This window comes from Lissotriton helveticus, chromosome 3_1, assembly GCF_964261635.1.
Source record: "Lissotriton helveticus chromosome 3_1, aLisHel1.1, whole genome shotgun sequence".
In the NCBI taxonomy this organism is placed as follows: domain Eukaryota; kingdom Metazoa; phylum Chordata; class Amphibia; order Caudata; family Salamandridae; genus Lissotriton; species Lissotriton helveticus.
Genome location: NC_136061.1, coordinates 1,799,178,529 through 1,799,193,113, shown reverse-complemented (window position 1 = coordinate 1,799,193,113; position 14,585 = coordinate 1,799,178,529). Strand labels below are relative to the sequence as shown.

Below are 14,585 nucleotides of genomic sequence, written 5' to 3'. Positions count from 1 at the left end.
ACCCGTACGGAGGTTCAGGCTCTTTTGAATACTGATTTGCCTTTGCATTTCGGAGCTATGGTTCGTACTATCTTTAACGCATCCTCCACACAGGGCCTAGCGCATTTTTTTAAAGTTGTTAGCAGTGGTCTCGTGACTTCCTTTGAAAAGATTTTTGGAGTCATCCCTGCTTTCTTCCATTCTATTTTTTCATCCTTGTTTGGAGGGTTCCCATTTTTACTTGCATTAGCAGCTGGCGCGCTAGTGGTTTTTTGTCTCTTTAAATATGGATGTCCTTCCTGTGCAAGACCCCGCGCAACAGCTACTGACGCGGTTTCGCAACCGCATGCTTGAATATTATGGCACACTGCCGTTGGCGACATTGAGCACGGCATATGGATTATCTTTTCGATTCTCCTACTTCACCTGTGTCCAGCCTGTATTTCACTGCCTGACCTGTGATTTCCATTGGGCCATTGATTTGTGTCTCTGCGGACCGGTTTCTCCTGACGTCGATTTTAATCAGCTGATGAGTCCTATCATTGCTCACAAGTTGGTTTGTTCTGACGAGAGGATTATGGCCTTAGCAGTGGCGCATGGACTAATGGGTCCCTGGGATATATTGTCGGCAGCACAGACTTTCTTGGAACTAAGTTTTCTTGAAAACCCACCGAGCAGTCCTCTGATGGTTATAGAGGATCCGGTGCTGGGAGAACACGTATGTTCCTTTCATCTTTTGAATTGGATGGCTGAACTGTTTTCGGATGAGGACAGTGATTTCCTATTAGAGGCTGTTGCTGCTTACTTTTCATATACAGTTTTATCATAGACACTGCCTCGGATTGACGTGCTGATTAATAGCATTTCATTGATTTTATTGACTTATTTGTCAAGACATTTTTTTATTTACTTGCCTATTGGCTTGAGCCACGTTATATTTTTGGGCTATTTTTTAGCATTACTTTTTAAAGTTTAGTTTCGATTCATGCTCGTTTACTGTTGAGTTCTGCTCTCATGTGATGGCACTTCTGTTATCATATTTAGTCCGTTCTCGGATCATGGGGGGGTGTCATATAGCTCCTGTATATCCTTATATCGTGTTAAGTTAGCATAGGTACATTTGAGGTTTAAACGCCATTTTTCTTTCTTGCAACTTCTGCACACAACACTTAATTGTTGACTTAGCTTTCAACCTAGTAGTTTGCCGTGGTGTATGTGAGAATAATATGTTATTGCTCTGATATCAGCTTTGCTTAATAAACTATGTCTGCACGAAGAGTGCTGAAGTTTCAGGAACAACACGATATGGAATTGTTATGAGGTCTGATCTACACGCCTTCATAGTCATAACACAAGTGCAGCCTTTGCCAACTCTGGCTTCAGGCGGGATTGATATTGCTTTGCACGAGGCACATAGAACACACTTGATGCGGTGCACATGCAGAGAGAGCTGGTGTATGCTGATGTGATTCCTTCATGCTAGGACACTAAGGTATGGGCCCGCCCTAAACCAACCCAAAGAGACCTTCTTAGCTAATAATATAATATATGTGTTAGGGTGGGTGAGATATAAGTGTTGGTAACTCTTATTCATTACAGTATGTTAACATGCTGTCACCATTCGCTTTTTATGTCTTAGTAACTATGCTGGTAATTTTGCTACTGATAATAAGTATACTTGTATTATCTAAGATACTGCGCCTGAGAAGACGGCATTAGTAAATAAACATTTCAAATGCACATTTGTCTTCTTTACTCCATGTTCTGGTTTGTAATGATAATATAACGAAAGAGTGTTCATGAGTTCCACGTATCCTGAGGTACAGTAAGTTCATGTTCTGGTTTGTCTAAACATTGGGAGTTTGATATGTCCAATGAGACACTGTAGCTAGCTCGGTAAGGGGTGAGTTGGATACTAAGGTGAGTTTTGGGACACCCTAATTCGCCGAGGTTCCACTCCTCTGTGCACAGTTCTGTGTGAGAACAGAAACCCTGCGACAAGAGCAGAATTCCTGATTCTTTAAAAGCTTTTTGGGAAGTTAGGCAAGAACTCTCTGTCACTAATAATTCAATCTTCAGAGGTGATAAAGTTGTTCCTCCTAGTTCTTTAAGATCGAAGGTTGTGGAACTCTGTCATGAAGAACATTGTGGTATCATTAAAACAAAACAAAAAGTTAAACAATGGTTTTGGTGGCCAGGTGTTGATGTTTTAATTGAAAGGGTTGTTTGTGATTGTTTACCATGCTGCAATTCTGACAAATCTTTAGTTACTTTGAGACCAAAGTTAGGAGAATCTTTTGTTCCGAGCAAAGCTTGGCATACTATTGCCAAATATATCATGGGTCCCATTGGTCCTGAAAAGAAGAATGTGATTTCACTTATCGACATTTTTTCAAGATGGCCAGTTATTAAAGTTGTTGACAGGATTACTTCTAATGAGGTTTTGAGGTTTCTTGATAGGACCTTTATTGAGGAGGGGCTGCCAGTTCAGATTATTTCTGATAATGGTGTTCAGTTTTTGTCCAACCTTATCCAGCAGTATTTTAAAAGGGTTGGTATCAAGCATAGGACCACCTCACTCTATAATCCTTCTGGTAACGGTATGATCGAAAGATTCAATAGAGTGTTAAAAAATTCCATTCAAATGGCTATTCAGAATCAAAGTGATTGGGAGGTGGAGACTTTCAAAACCATGTGGACGTATAGAACTACTCCTCATGATTCCTTGGTGGTTTCCCCTTTTGAAGTAAAGAGGGGTCGCTGTGCAAGAACTAAATGCAATCCTGAGTGGCTTTTGGAAGCTGCTTCTACTACTGTTCCTACTGAAGTTGTTAGATCAAGAATTGTTGACAAAAATAAGAAGTACTATGTTAAGTATAACTTCAAACATAACACCAAAGTTGTTTCTGTCAAAGTTGGTTCATGGGTTAGAATTAAGAAACCTTGGAAGGTTTGAAAGGGAGAAAGTCAATTCTTTGAACCTATGAGGGTTAACAAAGTTCTTAAAAATGCTGTAAAATTAACAGATGGTAAAGCTTGGAATTTAAAGAGAGTAGCAATTTTTCATCCCTCTTCTGAGTAGTCTGAGAATTCAGGTTCTTTGGGGGCTGCTCGTCCTTTTGATCCTCATTCTGGATGGGATATTCATACAGAAGCACTTTCTGATTCTTCAAATGTCAATAATGATGATGTTGTCTAAAGAAGTGATGCAGAGGTCAATAATGATGATGTTGTTGATAGAAGTGATGGTGCCATTACACTTGAAAGTAGTGATGGTGCTATTACACCTTCTGTTGACACTCATAATGTGCCTAATTGTGTGGAACATAGCAATTTTGATGTCAATCAAAAACGCTGTGATAAGCGCATTTGTCAAAAACCGAAATTGATGTCTGATTATATTTGTAAGATTGTATCTTGATTGTTTTTTTTGTTGTTTTATTAGGAGGATCATGTGTTTGTAGAATTGTTTTTTTTTGTTTTACAAGGAGGAGGATGAGTTATGTATGTATTTGTAGAGAAGTGTGGCTCAATGGTTAGAGCGGCAGACCCTGATGCAGAGGTCTAGCCCGGGACCTGGGTTCAATTCCCTGACTCGGCAGGTCTTGGGCTCAAAATTCCACGGACCTGATAATTCTCGCCTCGGTGTCTATTCCAATCATGGAGTCCCACTCTGCAACTCTGGGCAATAGCTTGCTTAATCTCCACAACGGCCCCCACAACGCTAAAGATGCCTGGCCTCCACCTTGGAGGTGCCCAGGAGTGGACACCTCACAGGGAAAGCCAGGATGGGTTCCACAGCGGTATTCTTACAAGCGCCTTGAGACCCTTGCGGGTGAGTAATGCGCTATACAAGTATCAATTTACATATTTATTATTTATTTTATTTGTTCTCTCGTGCTCTGCCTCGCTCTTGCCCTCGCTCCAACTTTCCACTGCTGTGGTGTTCTAGAGTGTAGAGCAGTTGGAGAGCTGAGGGAAGAGAGTAGAGGTGTTTCTCTGCTGCGCTACAATAAATCTCCTTTCAACACAATGTATTCGTGTCATACCATCTTTACACACATGTTCAGTGTAAACATTATCCAGCAAAAGGTTGCCGTTAACCAAGAATGTTCATCCTTGTCACACAAAGCATAACAGAAAAGCAATAGTAAGGACACAAACAGGTTGACTGTGACACGAAAGCATTCCATCACAGAATTGAAGAGAAACTGGATATTTAAAGTAAAAATGCCACAAGCAACAAATGAGACGAACACTGGATTTGCTCTCTGCGAGTTGGCAAAGCCTGCATACATATTCTGGCACGAAATAGCAACTCTGTGAAAGAAATTATACAATGTAAAGCAGTGATCAAATCAGACATTTGTGCTTTGATGTACACGCTATGCTGATGAGTTCAGTGTTCAAAACAGCAAGAAATATGTGGCACAGTAAAAGACAATCCAGTGCGTCACCTGTTTGAGGCGCTCCTCAGTCAACGCATGGGTCAATGATGGAAAGGAACTACTTTGGTAAAATAAACATCGGCAATATGCCCTTAGCTGGTCCCAAGTTCCGTATCAAATAGGGTGACCCAGTATCCCTGTGAACCTGGGCGATAATGTTATTATTGTAAACAGTTGGTTCATTCGGGTGAGCTCAATTTCTTTACAGTATCATACTTATATGAAACATTAAACATTTATTCGTTCACTTAAAACAATTCAAGTGAAGTTTATGCTAAAGAAGGAAAATCCAAACCATCTGTGCATTCATCAGATATTTTATAAATTGTACTCGTTTATAAATTCTTTCAAATATAAACATTCTTGACGTAAAGAGGCTGAAAAAAGGGAACTGTACAATTGTGAGCAAGTAGTGACATTTGTGACAGTTAGTGCTCTGTGGTCTCGGCGCAAGTGTAATATACAATATATAGAAAGATTATTTACAAGTTGGTGAACAGGGAAAGTGGATTGCGGCCAATGCTAGTAGAATGTTATCTGTATACTGCAAGCGTAAGTATTTAATATAGAATCCTTAGAGAATAGGTCCACTGTGTTTTTTTGTCGACGTTTCGACCCTCTGGTAGCGCACTTGGGGCATCTATGCGGGTCTTCCTCAGGACTGTGCGGGGTGGGTGGGGAGGGAACCAGCCTATGTGATTAAAGGAAACAACTATGAGGTTTGGATTCTAGTTTAGTGCATAGGCTTCCAGTTGCCTTGGAAGTACAAAACTCACCTCCTGGTAAGCCCAGCCAGGCTTACTTATGGTGAATGGACTGCGTTAGTTTTAAAACAGAAGAAGGGAGGATATATTGTGATCTCTATCGGAAACCATTAGAAAGGAACACACTACTACTGGCAATTGTTTTAAGTGAACGAATAAATGTTTAATGTTTCATATAATTATGATACTGTAAAGAAATAGAGCTCACCTGAATGAACCAACTATTTACTAAGCTGGTCCCAAAGCGGAAGGGATTGGACAGCCAGTAAGCCAACACCCAGGGCTTTAAGTGGGCAGGGTCCAGCCTGAGCTCAGCACCGCAGTTCTAAAAAGCAGGTGCTGAGACAGGTCCCTTTCGGGCTCTCCATTTTTGCCCTCACTCTCATGGAAAAAAAAATCTTAACTCTGCAACAGTAACCCCCTTCACTGCCTTTCTTCTAAGAGACTCATTCAAGTTTTTTCAAAGTCTCATAATTTCAGAACGGATGTATTTTCAATATTATATACAAGGAATCAATAAGTGTTGCTTATTGATCTTATGCAACTAATAACCACTGACAAAGCCAATAGTCCTGGTTTGTTGTAGGTATAATGTTACTTGTTGCTTATATATCTGGATGCAATAACAGAAGCAGCAAAATACCAGTCGGGTGGCATGCTATTCACAGATAGGTACCTAACGTGTTTAAGCTATGCCCTTATTACATCGAATACGCCCCTTTGAGAGACCCCCCAGTTTTTTCATCCCACTTAAAACCCTGCCAACGCCTGATGTAGTTCGTCCAAACTAGGGGTTGAAGAGGGCTGGCCAAAATCCTAAATTAATGTAAGCATACGTGTATGTTGTGAGTTGTGTAGCGGTGAGAATTGTTGAATCAAAAGAGAGCTAAAGCTTTCTCTTGTCAGACCATTTAAAGTGTCTTCAAGCGTAATATAAATGTACATTGAGAAATTATACTGGTTCAAACTGTTTTGGGCAGCGTGGAGTAATAGTGTTCGAACGCCTTATTCAGTTTTAACAATGCAAACAAACTGTCCTTTTAAAACGATTTGATAAAAATATTATACTCAAAGTAGAAGTGCACAGTGAGAGAAAATGAAACTTACTCGCATGTAGATATGTGGTTAGATTACATCTGCACTCCGCAATTCCTTCGTTGGCAGTGCACACCTCATCACTAGCACACGCAGGTGCACAATTTAGCACCTCTGGAATAAAAGAAAACAATAAATGTGAAGCGTGGGTACACTCTGGGATTAATACCAAGGCTGACAAATACAATTCACAACAGCTTTTAAGTGTTTTTTGCGCACCTCCCCGCCCTCGCTTGTATTATACAAACATTTAAGGAATTCTGGTTTAGTCTTCGCACCAACACGTGGCTTGATAAGACAACCTTGCGTTTGTGTAATGAAATGCTGTCATCTCACTTCAGAGCTTTTTAATCAATTAACCAATAAGCAACACATTAAGAAGCCTCAACAAATATTCACAAAATAATCTTAAATTACTTCCATCCTTCTCATATAGACATGTACTGATAACCCGATTGGCATGGCACTTCCATAAAGCAGAGCTTTTGTGTATTCAGTGTGAACATTTGTTGGGTTTGTACAGTTTTATTTCAGCACTGGCGGTCGCTGATAAATTTATCAGGATTACAGGTTGTAGAGCCTGAAATTGGACATCAATTCTTCGTGCCTGCACACAGACATATCTAGCTGGGAGATGCCACCTGTATCTGGAGGTGGTTGTGCTTGCAACCTTCCACAATGAAGCACATAATGTCCAAGAGGAAACATTAGACACACTACTGACCAAAATTCAGAAGTAGGTCTGAGGCCCCCTGTAGTTTGACCTCACCAAACACAAAACAATACCCCAGTCCACACAGAAAATATATTACTACAAAACAGCACACTAAAACACCAGAGGGAGATTGGTAGAGACTGAATAAAGCAGCCTTGTTGGTGGAAGCTTGGAGTTGGCTAGAGCAGAAATTCAGAACTGACACCATAAATAGCAGCAATTTTCTCCTATTGTCAGGATCAAATGCCTTTTGTTATGGGACGTAATATGTGTGCAGAGTGTGGGGCTTGGTTGGAAAGACTGAAAAGAAAACTGTAAGAAAAGTTTAAAGCAATGGTAACTTAACACTGCTATTCTAGAAAATACAACAGCAGCTTTTTCAAGACTGAGTTGGGCCTGGATTGAAGAAAATGAGCTCTCTCCCAACTCTATAACAGGTACAATGGCCAAACTAATGGAAGCAAGGTAAGTCTCCGCTGCCACATGGTTTCATGCATTTTATTTGCCTTGGCTTTTGTGTTTCTTTTTTACACTGAAACATAATTCTCTCCTGAAAGTGAAAGTGAAAATGTCTGGGAGGAAATTTCTAGGAGGGCATGAGTCTTCCCCAGTAGGTAAACAATAAACAGCCATGGTTTCTGAGATATAAAGAACAAAAGGTATAGAACTCGCTTTCAGGAAAGGACTGCAGAGTAACTTTGATCAGTGTTATTCTTTCAGGGCAGGTGCATGCAGTGCTTAATTTGTAAAATAATAAGTGTCATGTAGTAGATGTGCCATGTTCATATAGTGTATACTTGTTTTTGTAATTTTTATGTATTTTTCTTATAGTTCAAATTGTAGAAATTGTATAGTGGTTCATTGCTTCCAGTTGCGATTCAGTGGGGCTCCCAGAAGTGAAAAAGTTAAGAATCACTGATGTACCGCACTCTGGTGCTTTGGGGCTAGGTTCGCCTACAGGAATACACAGGCCATGGAAGTGATATTGTTATTAATCTAAAGTAAGGCACAATTAGAACAACTCAAAAATAACATTACTATACAAAGTCCAAACCACTGGAATTTTCAGTATTTGTAGGAACACGCACCAACAAGTCGACAGCTTTATTGCCTTCTTCGCATTTTCAACACCTTATAAACCTCAGTTGCGCAGCGAGACTCACCCGAGCAGCAGGAGATGTTCGAGTACCAGAAGAGTCCAGCGGGGCAGCACGGGGTTGTGCCTGGATCACACGTAGCTGGAATGCAGGGTTTGTAGTCAGTATTGCAGTAACACCCGGTCAGTACTTGACACTGACCGTTACAAGTGGAGAGGGAGCACAAGGGCACTGAGCTGTTACCACCTGCAGGAAGAAGGGAGAAGAAAAATAGTTGTTAAGCAATCAGAAGGAAAGTAGACTACAAAGAGAATTTCATTGCACGAAACAGAACCAATGATCGCCTTTAAAAACATCGTGTACATCACTAAATACCCTTTATTAATTTTGATATTAATTATTTATAAATACGGATACAAACACACACACTCGCATGCCTCGTCTTCATATTATCCACAACTGCTCGTGACTTGATCACACAGACGCAACTTGACAATATTTGTATAGAAGGGCTATGAAGAACATAGGGGCATATTATCAAGACAGGCGATAAAATTATCGCTGTTTTACAGTGATAATGGGCTTGATAATATGCTCTATGGAATTCCAATTGAAACCCATGTTAGAAGTCCTTCACATCTAACATGGGCTTCAATTGGAATTCCATAGGGCATATTATCAAGCCCATTATTGCCGTTTTAGCGGCAGTTGTCTGCCTCTAAAACGGCGATAATTTTATCGCCTGTCTTTATAATATGCCCCATAAAGATTATAAAATGATCTGGAGGCATATTATCAAGACAGGCGATAAAATATTGCCGCAACCGGCGATAATGGGCTTGATAATATGCTCTATGGAATTCCAATTGAAGCCCATTTTAGATGTCTTTCACATTTAACATGGACTTCTATTGGAATTCCATAGAGCATATTATCAAGCCCATTATCGCCGTTTTAGCAGCAGTTTTCTGCCGCTAAAGCGGCGATAGTTTTATCTCCTGTCTTGATAATATGCCCCCTAGAGTATATCAACTGCCTTTTCTCACGAATGGGAAACATTGCTACCCATGCAGGCTTAGGCCCATCGCTCCACCTTGATACACCCAAGACGCTTTTCCTCTCCACTCGCCCTGGTTTTCTTTAAACCTTCAGACTTAAAGTACACCTCAATGAGGACACCACTGCTGCTGTACTGCAAATAACAGGATAAGTTAGAATAAGAGCTGTTTTTATTGTTAATATTATTATATATGTTGTTAGACCAGGCCCTTTTTGCAAAAACCAACGCATCGCTGATGTGCGGCCGAAGAATAGACGCAGCGCCTGCCGTGCGACTGAAAGATCACCAAAGCCCAAGACCCAAGTACCGTGTCACCGACGTCAGTGGCACCGGCTCTGACTCCGATGCAGGCCCAGCTGTGCAGCTGAAGAATCAGCGCATCACCTGCTTCTTGGCTGTGAAACTGATGCATCGACACAGCGCATTTAGATTTCGAGGCATCGTCCCTGGGCATCAAGTTATTCATTGATGTTGACCAGCAGTAAGGAACCCAGGCAGCGTGTCTGGAGTTCGACGCATCACCTCCCCTCACAGTAAGGAACTGACACATCACTTCTCTGACAGTATGGAACCGACGCATCCCCTCCCTTGGGAGTAAGGAACTGACGCATTGCTTTGCTTTTCCGGTGCTTCACCTCCCGGGTGCCCATTTTCGAATTTGATTTTGACGCATTCCAGGTATTTGTGCTAAAAGTGACACATCCATAATTTCCTATGGACTGAACTGATATAAACCTTTTAAAAGTGATTTCTTTATTTGTGTATGTTGGATTTTTGTCACTTTGGTCTAGTTCTATTTCGATAAATATTGGCTGTTTTTTCTAAACTGGTGTGGTGTCCATTTGTAGCATTTCACTGTGTTTATGTGTGTGTTTGAACAAATGCTTTACATATTTCCTCTCAGATAAGTCTGACTACTCGTGCCAAGCTATTGAGTGGATGAGCAGTGGTTATCTTAGCTGTGTGACTCCCTTACTGTGACTAGAGTAAGGGTCCCTACTAAGACAGAGTACAAACCTCTGCCGACTAGAGACCCATATATTAAATGAAACATATAAAATACCCCTTACCAGCTGTTACTTGCCCCTTCAGAATTAGGGGGTCAGCAAAAACTTTGAAAATCTCTCATCTTTCACCGAAGAGATTCTGCAGCTATAGGTAGCCAAGGTCTCTGTGGGAAATTCTGGCCTAAAATAGGGAATTGCCAAGGACCATGATTCCCTTTTTAATTCTTGTATTTTTAGTGAACCCTCAGGGTTCAACCCATCCCTGGAGTTACCAGTACCCTCCGTATCCCGGTTTCAGTAACTCCGTGGTGGGGAAAATCTGGCCCTTTGTCTCCATCTCTCCTAATGAGGGCCAGAGTGGTGGAAGGAGCTCACATTGTCAGCCTCATTTTGAGTGATGCAGTATCTTCAGCCATTGAAATTGCCTAGGGGATATACTGTTTCTGCACATAGCGGTTTTTACATCAGCTTCATTTTACCTCCTTTTTCTGAGTTAAGCATGCCCAAATGGTTAATAACGTGTTTTTTACAGTACCTATTAACTGACTACTTTCCATTTTACTGGCACATACATTTAGAATGAGGAGGAAGTTTACACTTGGGGGAATTTCACCTACTAATATCATGAGAGCAAGTACAATTTGAGCGCAAGTAGGAATCAAAAATTGGGTTGAATCTCAGAATAAGAGCCTCAGAATAATAATGATGGAAATTCATTTTGAGGGCACTGTTGGCATAAGCTTGCACCCAGATCAATGCTGGAAGAAGATAAAACTGAGGGCACTGTTGGAGAAAGCCCAAAGTGGGTGAACTGTTGAAGGAAGCTCACCTCAAGGACAAAGCCTAAGAAATGTGGCAGTAGGCACTGTTGCTGGAAGAAGTGCGCAGGGAAGCCTTAACTGACTCCTGGTGAAAGCGAGCTCACAACAGCAGTATAAATGGAGGAAGCTCACACTATAAGAGCTACTGGAGGAAATGTACTTATGGGCAACCAGGTGAAGCTCTCTCCAGCACTCCGGTCAGAAGTCACAATGGCAGTATACATGTAGGAACTTCAAATTATGAGGACTACTCATAGGGCAGTGCTGGAGGAATCACAGACTGAGGGCACTGCTAAGGAATATTCACACTGCAGGGCTGAAATAGGACGCTCACAAGTGAGAGCACTCTGGTTGTAGGTCAGTACAGCCCTCCTTGTAGAAGACCTCAATGAAGGCATTGGTGGTAAAAGCATACACGAAAGGCATTAATGTAGACGCTCAAACCTAGAGCACTGCTGGAGAAACGTCATCCTAAAGGTACTGCTAAAGGAAGCTCACATTGACACTGCTCATGAAGGAAGCTGGAACTTAGAGCACCGCTTGTGAAAGCTCACGTTGAGGACACTGATGGAGTAAACTTATACCAAGGGCACAAGAGGCTCACAAGAGGCTGGTTTTGTCCTGCAAGGGATTAGAAAGAAGAAACTACCCACCGGTGACGCAACAACACTTGTTGTGATGGTAACCGTAACAGCAACTGCTTTACTAAAATGATAGACACAAGAAAGCCTTTAGTGTTCTCAAACTCTTGCACAAGGTCTCTACAACATATTTTAGGTTTGAGATTCGATGATATATTTATGTGTCTCATTACTCCCAAAGCTACACTTTAGTTTAATTTTCTGTGGTCGTTTGGGCTTATGGTAAGTTTCTGGGTTATTTCTTCATGATCAAGGCATCAGTTAAAAAACATATTTTCTGGCCCATTATGGAGATTGTGCTAAAACCAAATTATTTTTGGCGAGCTGATGGGCCTGTTGTTGTTACGGAGGAAGTAAGAATATGTTTCAGATCTAATTGGGAAGTACATCATTGAACTGTGAAACATAGCTCAGCTATCTGAGAACTGCGTGTGTTCCTGCTGAGAGGGGACCTGGCCTAGCAGTTCAGTCTGGTCGGTTCCTATTGGAGCAGTTCAAGACTGCTTTGAATAGGGCTGGTTCCTGTCTAAGGGGGCACAGTCTGCAGAAGAACAATGGACTAGAATGTTGCCCGATGTAATCCCCAGTGGATGATATTACCTTAAGCATTCCACCCATCACCTTTTTTATGTACTGCGGTGGGATGCACTAAATGCAACGAGTATGCCCAGATGTGGGTCCCATGCTCACTGTGCCGTAGGACTCAAGCTGCACTCTACTGAAAAGGTCAAAAGCGGCCATAACTGATCTTGAGTTGCTTGTGTTCCTGATCAGAGGGAAATTGATCTGGCAGTTTGGGCTGGACTGTTCCTATTTTTGGCCTTTTGGCAAGACTTGAAGGTCAAGCTGACAGAGTAGCTGTCAAAAAAATATATCATCCCTGCCATTGAGCAAGTGGGGTAGAGGCTCTGTTAGTCCTCCCGGGGCCTTAGGCACTATCAGGAAGGGAAAATGAATAAACATCCTGCGCCATGATCAAATACGAAGCACAAACTACCCATGCCACTTTTGGGCATGGCCGGGAAGAGAACATACGCACCACATCTTCGAGCAAAGATGGCCACAAAATACCCCGCTCCCTTACGCCCAGCAGAATGGGCATCACATATCTCTTCCCTTATTTTTGGCCAAGGGTTAGAGATTAGGCAGAAACCTTTTCCCCATTGCCCCCACCCAGGCCTTAAGGCTTGGTGGAGCTAAAAAAAATAACTTGTACACCTTTAATGAAGCTGAGAGGCATAACAACCTTCCTGGTCCTTTCAAAATTAGTAAGGTGAACCAACAGTAAGGGAGCAGTGCTGCTCTGGGGTAAACCCCGCTGTTGACCAGTGGCGGGATTGGAGCTAACCCTCCTTAAGCCTACAGTAATACCAGGGTGGGAAGAGGGGAGAACCCCTTGACCTCGCCTAAGAAGCAGGGAGGGTTTAAGAATACAACCAACTCCCCAACATAGCTTGCCAAGTGGTCTAAGTGTGACTATTACTTTTACCCCTGGATGGAAGTGAGCTGCTACAGTGGCTTGAGGTGGTCTAGCCTTGACTAAGGCCTAAAAGAAATTGCTATTACAACTCATCTCTCTTCTTTTCCCAGTGGCAGCCTTGTATTTGCTCGAGGCATCAATCCTTGGCTCGGAGTAGGGGCTTATTTATTATTTTTAAGCTCTGAGTTTTGACTGCTGCTACCATTCTTCCCGGAAACCCCAAAGCAAATGGAGATTTTGGCTTTGTTTAAAAAACCTTTCTTTTTTAAAAACTTTTTCATTGAAGAAAGTATAGCACAACAATACAGCCAAATAGAAAAGTTCCATGCAAGGGCCCACTACAGAGTAGCAAGGCGTAATCCATTAAAGGTACATCTTATTCAGTCATCAGCAGTGCGTTGACATTGGCATAGCATAACAACCATCATCAGGAAGGCTGATACATAGGAACATTTTCTCCCATGGGAGCAGACAAGAAAAAAGAACGCTCCGAGGGGCTGGCAGGCTTTGGAGGAAACCTTGGGTAATACTGGGAAGAGGTCCGTTACCGCCCAGCACCGGCGGCGGCCGCGGACCAAGGGCCGGCGGGGAGCGCGGGAGTGGCAGCAGCAGGAATGGAAGGGAAATGGGGCGGCGGCTGGACTCCCCACGACTCTCTAAGGGACAGAGTGTAAGCGGGCCGGAGTGCAACAGACTTATCATGGAGGCAACCCACCCCCCAATCAGTCATGAAGGCACCAGCAACGAAGCCAACGTACAGCAGGGTCATCTGGAACGCGGAGAGGGAAGCTACACACTGCCTAGCTCGACGGCTGCCGTGGATGCGGGGCCGGCAGGGAGCGCGGGGGAGGCAGGCTCGCTAGAGGAGGAAAGGGAAAGGAGGTAAGCGACCAATGGACCCCAAATATCAACCGGACGAGATCTAGCTGGCAACAGGTCCCAAAATTCAGATAGCAGCGTTTGACAATGGGAAGCATCCTCCAGCCACGCCGACACCACGGGGGCAGGCCGGCGGCCCCAACACATAGCCATCCTATGCCGGGCCAGCACCAGGAGCATTGAAATCAGCCGACGCGACGAATCCGGACAGGGTTTAACGAATCCGAGAAGACAGAGAAGGGGGTCCGGACTGATAGCAGTGCCAGCGATTTCGGAGATCACGGAGCAGACTTCCAGCCAGAACACCTGCACCCGAGGACAAAGCCAGGCCAAATGAGCGAAATCCGCGGAAGGAGCAGAGCATCGCACACAGGAGTCCACCGGAATAAGTCCTAGGCGGCGTAGCTGCCGTGGGGTTCGGTAGAACCTGTGCAGAAACTTGAAATGGATCAATCTGAGCCGATAGTTTGGGGAAAGTTTTGTGGTTTGGTTACAACAGTAGAGACAATCGGCGTCCGAAATGACCACACCCAGGTCCGTGCTCCACGCCTCGCACGCCCGCGTCGAGGAGATGGGAGAGGACAACAAGGCAGAGGCAT

General features: G+C 43.0%; 1 protein-coding gene across 1 annotated transcript in view; it reads right to left on the bottom strand.

The window, feature by feature from the left end:
• The window catches only part of LOC144824319 (uromodulin-like), a 236,733-nt gene that overhangs the window by 144,375 nt on the left and 77,773 nt on the right, over nucleotides 1-14,585 (bottom strand). Inside the window, exons 3-4 of the mRNA XM_078683437.1 lie at nucleotides 8,165-8,344; nucleotides 6,299-6,400 (exon numbers count right to left, since the gene is read on the bottom strand). Of these exons, the coding sequence (XP_078539563.1) occupies nucleotides 6,299-6,400; nucleotides 8,165-8,344 (282 nt within the window). The remainder of the gene's footprint in view (nucleotides 1-6,298; nucleotides 6,401-8,164; nucleotides 8,345-14,585) is intronic.